The sequence below is a fragment of the Copadichromis virginalis genome, linkage group LG2, assembly GCF_057382275.1.
Source record: "Copadichromis virginalis isolate Kocher_CV1m ecotype Utaka linkage group LG2, C_Virginalis_male_GT1.1, whole genome shotgun sequence".
NCBI lineage: Eukaryota > Metazoa > Chordata > Actinopteri > Cichliformes > Cichlidae > Copadichromis > Copadichromis virginalis.
In genome coordinates this window covers 20,276,867-20,291,823 of record NC_140619.1, presented here as the reverse complement: position 1 = coordinate 20,291,823, position 14,957 = coordinate 20,276,867, and the positions used below count along the sequence as shown (strand labels likewise).

General features: G+C 42.4%; 2 protein-coding genes across 4 annotated transcripts in view; one reads left to right on the top strand and one right to left on the bottom strand.

Moving 5' to 3' along the window:
* Nucleotides 1–6,705: 6,705 nt before the first annotated feature.
* ptcd3 (pentatricopeptide repeat domain 3) lies at nt 6,706–14,721 on the bottom strand. Of its 2 annotated transcripts, none has more exons than XM_085472787.1 (23): nt 14,563–14,721; nt 12,645–12,697; nt 12,440–12,479; nt 12,286–12,331; nt 12,134–12,202; nt 11,838–11,942; nt 11,594–11,717; nt 11,289–11,392; nt 11,037–11,198; nt 10,860–10,920; nt 10,436–10,518; nt 10,015–10,159; nt 9,854–9,904; nt 9,661–9,750; nt 9,519–9,547; nt 9,249–9,355; nt 9,038–9,116; nt 8,673–8,763; nt 8,468–8,553; nt 8,216–8,352; nt 8,088–8,129; nt 7,625–7,783; nt 6,706–6,858 (listed from the first exon to the last, which is right to left on the bottom strand). In XM_085472787.1, the coding sequence occupies exons 1-23, from the start codon at nt 14,691–14,693 to the stop codon at nt 6,813–6,815; spliced, it is 2,040 nt and encodes a 679-aa protein (XP_085328913.1). In that variant the 5' UTR covers nt 14,694–14,721; the 3' UTR covers nt 6,706–6,812. The 2 variants fall into 2 exon arrangements, with proteins under 2 accessions (XP_085328913.1, XP_085328917.1); XM_085472791.1 differs by lacking the exon at nt 14,563–14,721 and adding an exon at nt 14,241–14,353.
* polr1a (RNA polymerase I subunit A) overlaps nt 14,669–14,957 on the top strand; it is a 36,349-nt gene continuing 36,060 nt past the window's right edge. For both annotated transcript variants that reach the window (XM_085472781.1, XM_085472778.1), the window contains exon 1: nt 14,669–14,745. In XM_085472781.1, the coding sequence (XP_085328907.1) occupies nt 14,669–14,745 (77 nt within the window). The remainder of the gene's footprint in view (nt 14,746–14,957) is intronic.

Here is a 14,957-nt window from a genome sequence, read left to right as displayed (position 1 = left end):
TGCAAATTAGTTGGAGTGAGTGGTGACGAAGGAACTTCCTGTGTGTGTGTGTGACTGAGGAAGTGACTTTCAGACGAGGAAGCATGGCAGACAAGAGAAGTATAGATTTGGGTAGGAAATAGTTTATAGTTTAGTGATTATACGTTGTCGCAAGGGGGTTTTATGCTGAATTTAAGTATGTTAAAGGGGGTGATTTTTGTTTGCAAATTGTGTGGTTTTAATGAGACTTTCGGTGTATTGAGGAGGTGAAATTATGTGATTGGTGTTTTTGTTTTTAATAGAGGGAGTTTTAGGAAACATGGACATGTCTGGGAGGGGCCCATTATTTTGTAACAGTGCACTTAAAGAAAACCTGTCAGGTGATTTTGTTTTGTTTTTATGAGCTAACAATCAGCTCTATTTTTTCATTTCTGTTTTAAGCAGGCCTGCAACAGTGAATAACGGCGCTGAAAATTATCGGGAAGAGCAAATATAAGGTGGGCTTTCCAGATTACAATTGGCTGAGGAGAGCTACCTGTGGGGACTGATCAAGGTCGTAAGTCCCTGTAAAAAGGATTTTATGCGAGTCAATCCAGTCCAAAAGCATAAAGAAATATTTTCCTATGGAAAATAAAAAATGACTGAGCTCATTTTGCTGAGGGTGGAGAATCTGATCGTGCGGGAAGCTCCACTATCAGCAAATACATGGTGTGACTGCATGTGAGTGAATGTGTGACTGCATGTGAGTGAATGTGTGACTGAATGTGAGTGAGGATGAATTAATGTGGACAAACAATTTGTTTTTACCAGAGAAAATTTCTGTTTTGTTTTGTTGACTGGGGTTAGATTATGGGATTATAGTATATTGTTGGGAGAATGCCAAATGCTAAAGGGGAAATATTTTTTGATGTAACTCAGTTACCATTAATTGAAGAAACACATGACTGATAACTGTTCTGTTTTAAGTTTATTTTTATGACATAGATTGGATCATGAGTGGGGAAAACTGAGCATTTTTAAGTTTTGTATAGTATCTTGACACATGAAATGTATCAAGATAAAGGGGGGTTTAGGGTTTATTAATTTAATTGTTTAATAATTTAGGATCATTTTAGGACTTTTGGGGTTTTTGATCATTTGGATATGGTAAAACTGAAACTGTTATTTTTAAGTTAAGGTTAAAGGATTAAAAGTGAACTTGTCACGGTTTGCGAGGCAAGCCGTGTGGAGTTGTAGAAAAGGACCCAAAAGGCGGCAGCTCTGGTGCAGGTGAATATTTATTTACAACGGTGGGCACAAAACAGCACTGGTGGAAAAACAAGAAACCGGAAACCTAAACTGGGTAAGCTAATAACACAAACCAGAAACGAGGATGCAGGGAGGTCCGGGGAAATACACAAGAGACGCAGGGAGACCGAGGGGAAACAAGACAGACGAACCAGCAACTAGAATAACAGAAGACACAACTTAAATACACACAGAGAACACAGGGAGATTACACACAGGTGGGGAACACAGGTGACACTGATAAACATAACGAGACAGGGCAGGAGTGAACACAAAATTACGCATACTGACGAGAGACTGTCAAAGTAAAACAGGAAGTACACAGAGGTTCAGACAGGAGGAGAGAAAGCACGGAGAGAACACAGACATAACAGGCTGGGGGAAACATGGAATAAACACAAAGAGAGACGAGAGCTCATAAATAGACAGAGGGGCACAAGGGGGTAAGAGTCACAAAGGGAAAAAACACTTAGGGAACACCACAACAGGACACCTCAGAAAACCTGGCCTAAATAAGGAGCGAAAATACAAGGAACCAAGAATACTGGGCCAACATGGCCCAGGACCATGACAGAACTGAATCCTGTTTAGAAGATACAATGCCGGTTTTTCAAAGCTGTGAATAAATCCTTTGGGGAAAATTAGTGAGGGTTGAAGGAGGAGAACAGGTTTGATTTCTTTTTTGATTTTTAGAAGAAGTGGTTATAATGTAGGCGTACACATACAGATATTACATAGGTTTATCTTTAGGATAAAGGGGGAGCTTCTACGTAGAAATGATTTTTATACATATTGCATTTTGTGCTTTTAAAGGAGTTGTGGCTCAAATTTGTCTCTGGAGGGTCACGAGCCTTTGGCTAGCGCTATGATTAGCCAATCTACTGTGAGGATAATATGAGTTCATGAAGGATTGCACACGCTTACAGACACAGAGTTAAGAAACACACATGACAGTATTGATTTCAGGCAAAAGGCCTTAAATTCATTTAGCTTTTAACTGAACTTAAAAGAAGGACCAAAGAGGAAGGAAAGCATATATTTTGGTTAAGTCTGATAAATTAGAATTAGAAGGTATTGTTACATTAAAAGGAGCAAATGAAATAAAAAGGCTATACCAAAATGGGTTATAACATAGGAAATGTGAGGTTAAAATGAAGTTAACACATAGGAATTGTTTCAAGGCAGCATTTAGCTATGATGAAATGTATACAGGAGTAATTGCTTATATGCTTAAACTTAATTGATTAAAGTGGTTGTTTTCTTTTGGAGTAGAGGAACTTGCAGCAGCGACAATTTGTGCACAGGATGTTGATGATCAGATAAGGGAAAATAGAGCGAGCAACCGGACGTGAAAGCAGGGCTTAAAGAGTTTAAAGGGTTGAGTAACGTTGAAGAATATATATACATATAAGTCAATAAGTTAAGAAGATAATTAGGCTCAGGCTTTTGATTAAAGAGTCCCAGATGGGATAAGTTAGGGAGGTGCAGGAAAAGGTGTTTTGTTTCTTTTGCAGAAGATCGATCTCGGCGACCACAGGAGGGGCGAGGATCCTGGAGATCTCGAGGTCCGAGACCACCAGAGAGGGTCTGAGCGAGGACACAATGTATTGCGACCTCTGGTGTTCCAGAGGTCGAGAGAGGGAGTGTGGAGCAGGGAAATTATTTTACTGCTATTGTTAAATAATTGTCATCATTACCATTGCATTAATAATATAATCTGGAGTTTATATTGCATTCAGATGTTTAAACAGTGTGTGTCTTTCAGAGAGACTAAGTTGCAGGCTGACAGGAAGTTGCAGGTTTGCAGAGTGTGCCTTTTGCAGAACTGAAACCGAAAGCAGAGTCTAAGTGTAGGTTATTTTGAGGAGCATTTGAGGACGAGACACAGACAGTAGGTGAAGAGGTGACACAAAGAGCATGTGAGGTCAACACATACACACACATTAGCTAAATTTATTTAGAGGAACCGTCCTTGTTGTCTCGGCAAGAAAGAGGAACAATTCATTTTAAGATAAGAACGGAAAGTACCAAGCCATGAAAATAGAAGATGATTTTCTAGGTGAAAAGTCATTCTGGTGTTGATCTGATCTATGTATAAAATGTACCGGTGACGCATGAAGGGGCGTCAGTAAACAAACCCTGATGCTATAAAATATCTGTTCATGCTTTGATTAAGTCGAGGACTACTGGCTGTCTGCGTACAGAGTGTCTTCCCACACGTGTGTTCATTAAAATCATTGTTTGACCAAAGAGCTTCTGGACCAAGAGTTGTTTGTACTCTCCCTCCTCAATTTTGAACCTTAACAATGGCTACATCTGAAACTAATAAATATATGTACTGTATATATGTGTACCATATATACACACATGCATTTCTGGATGTGTATACTAAATATTTTTCTACGTGTGTGTGTGTGTGTGTGTGTGTACACATATTTTACAAATTAAATAGATTAAACAATAAATAAATATATAAAAATATACAGAGTTGAGACAAGTTCCAGTAGTGAAGCTGAGGTGTCTATGACGTGTTCATCAGTCTGATGGCCTGGTGGAAGAAGCTGTCTCTCAGTCTGCTGGTTCGGGACCGGATGCTGCAGAACCTCCTTCCTGATGGAAGTAGTCTGAACAGTTTATGGCTGGGGTGACTGGAGTCCTTGATGATCCTCCCCGCTTTCCTCAGGCAGCGCTTCCTGTAGATGTCTTGGAGGGAGGGAAGCTCACCTCCAATTATCCGTTCAGAGCACCGCACTACTCGCTGGAGAGCTTTGCGGTTGTAGGCGGTGCTGTTGCCATACCAGGTGGTGATGCATCCAGTGAGGATGCTCTCAATGGCACAGTGATAGAAGGTCCTGAGGATGCGGGGGTTCGTGCCAAATCTTTTCAGTCTCCTGAGAAAGAAGAGGCGCTGCTGCGCCTTCTTCACTGTTTTGTTTGTGTGTACTGACCACGTAAGATCCTCAGCCAGATGTACACCAAGGAACCGGAAGCTGCTCACTCTCTCCACAGCAGCGCCGTTGATGGTGATGGGGGCGTGCACTTCTCTGCACCTCCGGAAGTCCACTATCAACTCCTTTGTCTTTGCGACGTTGAGGGTGAGATGGTAAACACAGAAAAAAGCTGTTGCTTGGGGGAGCTCGCGACGAGGCTGCCATACTCGGCGCCATCTTGTTTCTTCAGAAACTACAACTACAACTAAAACCAACATCTCACATGGTGTCAAAGGCAGTACAGAGGTGGGCTTTCAGGAGTGATTTAAAAAACAGGCAGCAAAGAGGTCTGTCTAATCTCTAAAGGCAGATCGCTCCATGGTTTTGGAATTGCTACAGCATGGTCTCCACTAAGTTTGCGCTTTGGCGAGTTCACCATCAGAGACCTGTACCTACAGTTGCATGCTTTTTTGAGGTCAAACCAGTATGCCCCTATCCTCCTCCTGCCGATGATGTTTTCCTCTCATGTCCCTTCATTTTTATCACCAACAACCTGCTATTACCAGACTGAGGTATCAAAAACATCCTGTGTTTACCTTAGCCACATGTTTTTTCTGTGCCCTGAGCTACAAGGTTTCTGGACAAGGTATTTTGCTATTATGTCAACTGTTCTTGGGGTAACTCTTCATCCTTGTCCTCTGATTGCTGTGTTTGGGATTCCTGCTCGCTCACTTACACTTGATTCCACACAAAGGGATATTATAGCCTTCACATCCCTATTAGCGAGACGTCTAATATTGTTGCATTGGAAGTCTGCTAAGTATCCTACTATTTCCCGGTGGCTTAAAGATGTCATGTTTTTTTTAAAACTTGAAAAAATTAAATATACGTTGAGAGGTTGCACAGCCAAATTTTTTCACAAGTGGCAACCCTTTATCTCTTATTTTGCTAGTCTAGAGGTATTGCCTGTTTAAATCTACTTTTGTTACTGTTATATTCCTCTAATATGTTTGATGGTTGTGTTGATCTGTGTGGGACTGGGGGGGGGCGTTGTTTTGTTTTTTTGTTTTTTTTGTTGTTTTTTTCATATATATATATATATATATATATATATATATGTTAATTTACTTAGGAAAATTAAGAAAGGTTGATTGTATTTCGGTAACTGCAAGTACTGTTTTCTTTTTTCAATAAAAATATTTTCAAAAAAAAAAAAAAAAAAAAAAACATCCTGTGTTTGTGAACAGGTTTGACCTCTGACCTCCGCTGCAGTACCGCACACTCATGCTGAGTCAGTTAAGGAGTGGGAGAAAAGAATGCTTCTGCTTCCACTGTTGCTCCAGACTATTTGTGTGTGTGTCTGTGTTTTTGGAAGGTATTTGGTTACATTTCATCCTTTAATCAAGGCAAATTAAACTCTGATGTTGTAACTTTACACGCGTCCCGTCGTTGCAGCTCATGCAGGGCACTTCTGTCCCTTAGCTACACCCACAGTTAGCCTTAAATAGGTGAGTGTCATCAGCCGGATCGTTCAGGTTTGTCTCAGAAGAAGAAATAAGGGTGAAGTGAGAGCATGTGAGGGCGATTGTGTTTGTGTGTGTGTGGTAATAGGCTGTTCCTCTTGAGAACGATGCTGTCCTAAGACCACACCCCATTTTAAAGTACCCCCCCCCACCCTCCTCCTTCTTCAGTCCACTTGTCCTTATTTGGTTGTGCTGCCAGCTCGGCTGATGATTGGTGGAGTGAAAACTATTTTGACTGAAACACACACACGCTCGAACACACCTATATTGTTCCCAGCACCTCCCACGTGCACACAGGTACAGACATGATGTAAGGGTTTTCTCTGTACTGATTGCAGCTAAACATAAATACACAATAGCAATAAATTTAATAAGTAGTAAAGTTGTTTTCGAATGCTTGAATGAATCTTTGCCCCAAAAATTTTGTGTTAAAGGTCCAGAGCAATGTTTGAATGAGATGGAATGATACATAAATGCATATCAGACGGCATGTCTTGTCCAAACACGCAGGACAGAAAGCCTCAGTGTGCATACCTGATTCTGCAGGAATTTTAACATCTGGAACTTTCTTGTAATTATGCAGGAGGTCTATGAGGAGACACTGAAGAACGGCCAAAGCAGCATTCCAGATCTCAAATTATGACATTTAAGGAAGCAGCTTATCAGTAAGTTCAGGAAGTTGTTTTGTTATCACACACACTGAATGCATCCACACACCCCCAGCCCCCTCCCCTCCACCAACACAGCTAATTGCCATGAACTGTGTAGACCATCCGTCTTGGACAGTAAATCTAGTGCTATTATTATTATTATTATTATTATTTATTCATTTTGTAGAATCAGAAGAAGCACTTATACGTTTCAGATGCTCTTCTTCTACTATTAAAATGGTTTTGAGCGAGCATGAAACTATTTTTCATAAAAGGCAGAGCTGAAAACAATCAGGTAAAACAGCACCACCTAGTGACCAAACAATAAAAAACAAGGACAGGGTCACATTGTATTTATTTTACATCCAGAGATAATCCAGGAAAGTACAGACTCTGTATGCATTTAGAAGATGCGAGTCTACGCTGGGTCACTTGGTGTTGTGTCAGTCAGACGGCTCTCCTGCAGTCTCCAGCTCAGATAAAATAGCTCTGGAAGGGCCAGACAGACGAGATACAGTGTGTAAGCTTTAGCAGATTAAATGGGATTCAAATTCAAATTCAAATTTTATTTGTCTCACACTCTCACAGTCTCACACTCTCTCTCACACACACACAGTATGACATGGGGGTGAAATGTTTGTAGCTGTGCAATGCCCGACCATTGGGATTGGGAGCTATGATGTCATTGCTGATGTCTGAAGAAATCATTCACCAAGTGGAAAACAACAGCTCAAAATCCATCCATCTATCCATCCAATAAAAGCACTTTTTGTAATAAATCTTTTGCAAGTTTAAGCTCATAATACTGCCCCCAGTGGTAAAGGTTTACGGTGCTTGAATTTTCTAGCCACGATTAACCACATGCATGTTTGGACAGATGAGACAACGTGATGGATGCATCACTCTGGGGCTGTTTTATGGTCAGTGGAACTGATACATTTCAGCAAAGGAAACAGACTACCTTAGAAGTTTTGAGTATAACCTCCAGCCACCTTGGATGCTGAACATAACTGAATGTTTCAGCAGGGCAGTGACCCCAACCACGGGTGGAGGGATGATGTAGAACATTTGAGTTAGTCAAAATCCAGACCTCAGCCAGAATTATGCCAGGTTTACTGATCAAAACCCATAAAATCTGGTAACAGTGTAACTTGATAAGGGCAATTTAACCAAATATCCAATCTTGAGGTTTTTTTGTAATTAAATAACAAAACTATATATCTATCCAGATATCTCTTTCATGTATCCTGCTTACCTTTGCTCTTCAGTCAGCTCAAACTCAGCCAGTGCTCTCTTTGCTAGCCTCCATGTTGTTGGCAGGCAGAAGGCTGCAGACAGCTGCACCAACTGCACTGCTTTCTGGGAGTCACCGTCACTGTGGCACACTGACAGGAAGTTGTTCAAGAGCCCCTCGCTGTAGAGTAACACAGCAGGAAACAGAGTCAGAGGCAACTCAGCCAACACAAGGGTTTGTCTGTGCAGGTTCTGGATCATCAAGCTCACAATAGCTTTGAGAGCTTGAAAAGAAGAAAGTGGATTTCTTTTGTCTTCTCTTCAAACTCTTTAATATCAGTTTTTAAATGTCCTAAATAAAGTTACACAGGTGAAGTTTTCTGCATAAAAATATAGCAATTGTTGTTCATGTGTGACATGATGAAGGAGTGTGGGCTTTGTCATTGTCATCACTCATTATGAGTCTAGTCTGAAGTGAGACTTACGAAGGAACTCTGTTCCTGGACTTGAAGAGCTGCAGCATCTCCCTGCAGAGAAAAGGTGACATTAGATTGCAGCCAAGTCAGAATACAGTAAAAGTTCTCCTCCTGACATGTGCGGCTGTCGCTCTCACCAGGCCTGTCGGGTCTTGTTAGCTCGCAGCAGCAGTGTGGTGATGTGTGAGAGGGAGGCGGCGCTCCACTCTATACTGGGCCTCAAATCAAATACACTCTTTACATCCAGAGCGCATGCTGCAAAGGACTCCTGAACCTGCAGGCAAAAGGCAGGCGAGCTCATAGAAACACACTCAGGTTGGCATTACTAACTCGCTCAACATCACTGTCCAGATGGCGAAAACTGATAACACAAATGTCGTCAGACTGACCTCAGAACTGTGTTTCTCTCTGGCCATGAGGCTGAGCAGCTCCTCCACCAGATCGGGTTTGTTATCGTGCCCGAGAGTCTTGATGTCTGAAAAAACAGGTCAATGTGACAGATCCTGACATGCAGAGGAAGGGGCTTTTTAAACAATCAATGCATTGTCTACTCTTCATCAAGATATGCACTGAACAATGCATCTTGGAACTCACCTTTCCATATAGAAGGCAGCAAGTCCAGACGGCTGTCCGTGTCCAGGGCCTGCAGCAGGTCCCTCATTCCCTGAGGGTTGGGGTAGTAGAGCTACAAACGCAGGATATAAGGAAAGGTAGTTAAAGCAAGACTGAAGGTGAAACCTATTATTTCTTTATTTTTTCCTTTATAAAGACAGAGACAGCCAAAGAATCTTCCAAAACAAATCAGGTTTTTCCCCTTTTTTTCTCAACTTAGCGCACTTGTGACCCGGAAAGATGACAGATTATAACTGAGACATTATGTGCATATATTTAAATATCATTTACATATGCATATAATATAAGCACATGGAGCAGACGGAGAGAAGCAGATATGCACTGACCGAGGGAATGATCTGCTTGTACCATTTCAGCACCACATCAATGTGCTCCATCATGCACAGCAGGTTGAAGAAGCGACCACTGCAGAGGAGGGAGAATGGTTGTTTACCTACCCACGTTTACTGCTTATAACTGGATCAGATACAGATTCAGAGTGATTATACTGCATTACACGACCACATCATTGGAAGTTAGCAGAGGGTTCCTACTTACTAGTAAATGCTCTGCTGGAAGGAGTCTCCCAGCAGCCTCCAGTTCTCCCCGACATCTACCAAACTCTGGATTTTATATCCCAGCTCAAGATCTTTACTGTCCAAACACTGCAAGGACAAAAAGCATGCACGCGGAAACAGGTCACGCTGTATAAGCAGGGCATAGCCTCCTTTAATTATAATGTATGACTGATAATTGTGTCACCACTGATCTGGGAGCTAAGAATCAAACGCTGCCATGAGACTGTCGAGACTGTAAAGCAGGACTCACTATTCTCATTGCGCTGGAGAAGAACAGAACTGGAGAGACAGAGAGAGAACACAGCATCAGTTTTACCATCCACATGTCCGCACGTTTGTTCTACCCGAACAAAAGGAAACATTTGCTAAATCTGTCGTGCGCCGTGATATACCATCGTCAGGGTCCTGGCAGGTGAAGATGCGTCCCTCCAGCTCAGCTATCACCTCCTGAAGAAGATCAGTGTTGTTCTGTGCAGAAGAGGCTGGAGAGGAAGCACATGGGGTGAATGCACATTTAAAAGCATGCAGCCGACAAACAGCGCAGATGCCTGTGAGGGTCACGTATGAGAGCAACTGCAGGGCTACCTGATTTGTAAAAGACTGCCAGGATGTGGTCGTAGGAGGCCAGGCTGGGAGCTGCACACACACACACACACACACACACACACACACACACACACACTCAGAGAAAAAAATAAGACTTGCCTGTAAAACACCAGGTAATAAAACACGAATGGCAGTGTTACCTATCCCCAGCGCCTTCATCTCATTCAGAGTGTGCAGAGCTTGTGTTTTGGCCAAGAAGCCGCAGCGTCTCAGAGCTTTGAGGACGCTGTTGAAGGTCAACAGGTCAGGACGAACTTTCTGCTGATTCATCTGGTTCAACAGCTCCTGCAGACAAGGAGACGCCATTGTGAATATTAACCATTTGATTTGATTTGATTAACTAGGAGACCAGAAAGGGTCCAATGGAGAAGAGAGCGTGAACACGGATGACCTTTAGCTTTAAAAGGTTGGAAACGACCAAACTACCAGTGCAAAGATGGCAGTAAATACAAAACCTCTTTACCACAGGACAAATTACTTGTGTTTGTTTGCCTTTTTTTTTTTTTTAAATACAAAAGCATTGTGCAGCAGCGATCAATAAATCAGTGTGAAGGGTCTTACAGCAACGAGGTCCCATCGCTCATTAAATTTGTCTCGGACATCTGGAGCTGCTGAGATCAGAGCATTGAAGATGTGGACATCAGCTGAAGGGAAACGATTGGGTTATTAGTTAACAGATTACATATATAATGTAAAATATATACAAAAATACATAATATATGGCCAAAAGTACTTGGCCACCCCATTACACCCACAGTTAAACTCTGAGTCGGGCTATAAGAGTCCTCCAGTTTTTCCATCTTCGATGAAACAACATATTTCCTTATCACCGTAAGAAGACACAAAATTCATTCAATTTAAGTTCAAGACTCATTTAAATGATGAGAAGAATAACTACACGAAAGGCCACATGATTGCTAGAAGCAATGACATGACCTCTATACAGTATTTAACCAAAGCAGTGATATTAACCAAAGCAGCTCACCTGTCAGCCTGTTGTTAAGCATATCTGTGTACATGCTGAATGCCTTTGCATAGGCTCCATGCTGTGGGGACACACACAGACACACACACGAATATTAGGATACACTAAAATGACCCTTTCACTGCTGTTGCAATGCTGCAGGCCTGCATTTAGCCTGTGACTCTGATGCACGCCTACCTTGACCATGCCTCTGATGAGAGCAGAGTAACAGCGTGTATCCCGCTCTGGCAGCAGGTTAAAGATTCTCTCCGCATTGTTGTTTTCTTTCCAGGTGAACTTCAGGAAGTCTGAAGCTCGGCGGACCCGTGCTTTCCTTTTCTTCAGCTCCTCTCCAAATTCCTGCGGAGAAAAAACAGAGAAGTATCCTGCAGTGCTAACGTCCTTTTCACTGGAGCAGCTACTTTAATGTTACGTCAGGCGGGAACTCACTGCGTCGTCTGTCTGTGGCTCCCCATCCTGGACGGGGTCCCTGTCGCTGTAGAGACAGATAAGGTCCAGCAGGCTATGGGTTGTTTCCATGGAGACAGTAGTGCCTGAAAAAAAATTGCAAAAAAACATTTTTAAATGTGAAGCTTTGAGCTCCAAAGTAACATTCTGTAAAATGCAAAGAACTTCTGCAGACAACACCTATACTACTGATGCACACAATAGCAGAGTAAATAAGTATTTGGAGTACAGCTTTACGATATTCATGCTGTGCGTGCATGTGTGTGTGTGTGCGCGTGTGTTCTCACCAGCTTGCAGTAACTGATCATACATGTCAACAGCAGCTGTAACTTTCCTCAGGGTGATCCTTTCCTTCAGTGCTTCCTCACTCACCTCCTCAAGACGCAGGGATACAGTCTCTGGCATCAGACACTACACACAGACCGACACACAGACACGACAACCAATTGCTTAGTGAAAAGGAACCGCACAATACGAGAGCAGCACTACACTACATACCCACACTTCCACACACTGCTGTGTATTTCTTACGGGTATATGAGGTTCTGCAAAGTCTTTGGTGAAGAGTTTGGGGTTGTTGTTGACGATGTATTTGGCTGCAGATCTGCCGGACTCCTGAGAGAGAGAGAACAGCTTCTGCAGAGATACAATAAAGCTGGTTTATTAGGTTGCTCGCAGAGTAATGAGCAATACAGGCAAAAAACAAAGTTGTCTGCGTTACCTGATCTAAGACTCTTGAAATGAATTAAATAAAAAGAGAAACTGTCTGATGTAACTAACAGTGTCCCTAAATATACATACAAGCATAAAGACATGTTTTAACATACAAACTCAGTAGAAGTCCTGGGAGAGAGGTAAGGATCATCCTGGAATTGGTAGGGATATGCTGTGGGATCCTGCAGGGGCAAAGAAAAGGCGGTCAGTCCAAGCTAAAAATCCAGCTTCATGAATACAGTGAAAAATGTGAAGGTGCTCTCACCCTGCTGACAGTTGAAGCCAGCGCCTCCAGCACTGCCTCTCTGCTCCTGTTTGATAAAGAAAAACATGATTTTAATGCCTCATTTAAAGAACGCTTTAAACAAAAGAGCATGAGAGGCTGTAATACCCCACTTCACAGTCAGATCAGCTCATACCATGTCTTCTTCCTGGGGATGACAACGGACTCTGTCGATTCTGCAACACAATTGACGAGACGTGAAGATTAAAAATGAAAGCTTTGATGTAATAAATGCTCCTTTCAGTTCAATATTTTCCTGCTCAACTAAACTCATTGATGAAATCTAAATGCTTCCTAAATTTAACCCACTGACTAACAAACACTGAATTTATATCATTTACCTTTATTGGCTTCAGCAGCTTGCTGTCGTAGAGCTGAGGTCCAACCGAAGCCCCTGAAAGATCATTTTTGTCAGTTTAGCCAGAATGATTTTTTCCATCCTTGTTACACTTCAATCTAAAAACACGACCAGCGCTACACCTGCTTTAACTGGATGATGTATCCTCACAGGTCTGTCGGCTGAAATTAAGCGCTCCTCTATCGACACTAAAATATGTTTCACTTAACAGCGGTCTGGTTTATTTTCCACTAACGTCAACACAACAAATCACCCTAGAATTAAACTGTTAAGTGTTTGGGTTGCTTTGCTCAAGTCTGTTGTGTCACCAGCTCATATTTTCAGGCGAGAATGTAGCTGTGTAAACCTCAAGTATCTGCTCAGTTTATCAAGACACCACATATTTTCAAAAGCACTCCGATGTTTTCAGAGACGTCTGTTACCCACTAGCTCGATATCTAGCCGGGGCAAGGCTCACTCGAGCCGTGAGAACACCGGACTCCCGGCAGATCGTTTTCAAACACACCGCTGTCTTTCGCTGCTCAGGTTAAACATGATATATAAGTCACTTAGATAACTTACAAATGTTATTGTTTGTCTTATTTTAGTATTTTATTTGTTCCTGAGTAAATCGGTTTGGCTGAGATTAAAGTTATAGTTTTTACACAGCTGAATAAACATCAAGCAGACAGCTGATTATCAGAAGTGTGAGATGCTCCAGAATATTCTCCAGTGTCCTGTTATATTTTAGATAGCAAGGAGTTTATTAAACTTCACTGAAACAATCTGCAAATTTCATTTGGGGGGGGGGGGGGGGGGGGGGTGTTATGAATTTTTAAAAAAATGAAGGGGGCCTAGCAAAAAACAGTTTGGGAACCACTGCACTTCTGTCACAAATCTCCCTGACACTTGTCTCCAACCTTCCCTGTGCTCTCGTCCATTATTCTGGGTGAATTTAAATTTGCCCATCACTACCTCTGCACCTTACATCTTCACTGTTACACCTGCCTCGCTCTCATTCCCACACTTCCTGTCTAACATCAGCCGACTTTTGTGAAAAAGGAGAGAAAAAAAAAGCTTTCACGGCGGTCACATTATGTACATCTGGCATCGTCTATGAGTATTGGCCAGACAGCACATCAGTAAGGCTCTGCCACTGTTTCATCTGTGACCTGCTTGTTTGCAGAGGGTCCTCCAAGCAAACTCGGACATTTCAGCTGTTACATTCACACGTCATAGCTAACATCTCAGCAGCTTATTCAGCACCTCTAGCTCCTTGTGTCAGATATATTCTTATGTGCCGAGGATTACAAAAGGCAGTTAATGGTTGTGGAAAATGCAGGTGTGACGCTTTTTAACGTTTTAGTTACTATTTTCCTCACTAATGTAGACATTTAAGAATCCGTGCAGGTAGCTGGTTAGTTGGGGCTTCACACGTCTAGCAGCTCTCTGATGTAAACGACGTGAAGACATGACCTCCTGTCAGACGGCGCTAGCTGCTGCAGCTGTCGCACTCTTGTCGCAACAAATAAAAAACACAACATAGGAGACGAATGAATAACGCCCGTATTTAAAATAACCATTTATCAACTCGTCCTACCTGTGGCCCAACAGCTGCTCGAGGTTATATAGAATAAATCGTCCGTTTCTCTGCACAGAGTGCCCTATGTGCCTACCGGGCGCCGCCATATTGCTACAAACTGAAGGATTCTGGGAGGGACGAAACTATCTGTGCTAAGACGGAGGGGGGAGTTAAATAACAAGTAGTGACATTTTGGAGGATATAGTGCACTTTTCCCTTTCATATAGAACAAAAAAGAATATTTATCTTTAAGTGTGGTCATTTAAACTTTAAACATGCAGCAGGTGTTGTGGAAAGTTTAGTCATACCTATTCGTGTCTCCCCTGTCGTAGAAACTTACGTGTTACGGCCCCACGTGTGAAACAGGAGGAATAGCTTCTCACTGAGCGCCATGAAGTAATCTATGTAAACGGGTAAAAAGTGCTGATAATTCCCCGCCAAAGAAGATGTTGTTCGGAAAAGAAGTGCCATGGCGGCGTTTGGAAGGCATGTCGTTTGGCATTTACTCCGCCGAAGAGATAAGGTGAGGGAGCTGGTCGGTTTTTAGCTATGCGCTAAGTGCTAGTTCAAAACAACACGCAAGAGACAGCATGATGAGAAGTTCTGGCTTTTCACAAAGCGCATAGTATGTCTTGTGGTTGCTGTGTTGTTGTTATTAATGTGTGTTCATCTGTGAAACGTGTAAGGACCTCCCGTTATAAGGTTATTACCGTTGTGCTACTTTACAGTCCAGCC

Coding starts and splice junctions, on each gene's coding strand:
- ptcd3 (XM_085472787.1), bottom strand. CDS start 14,693: ATGGCACTTCTTTTCCGAACAACATCTTCTTTGGCGGGGAATTATCAG. Junction 10,921..11,036: donor TCATCAGAGGCATGGTCAAG/GTAGGCGTGCAT, acceptor GTGTCCCCACAG/CATGGAGCCTATGCAAAGGC. Junction 8,130..8,215: donor AACAAGACCCGACAGGCCTG/GTGAGAGCGACA, acceptor TTTTCTCTGCAG/GGAGATGCTGCAGCTCTTCA.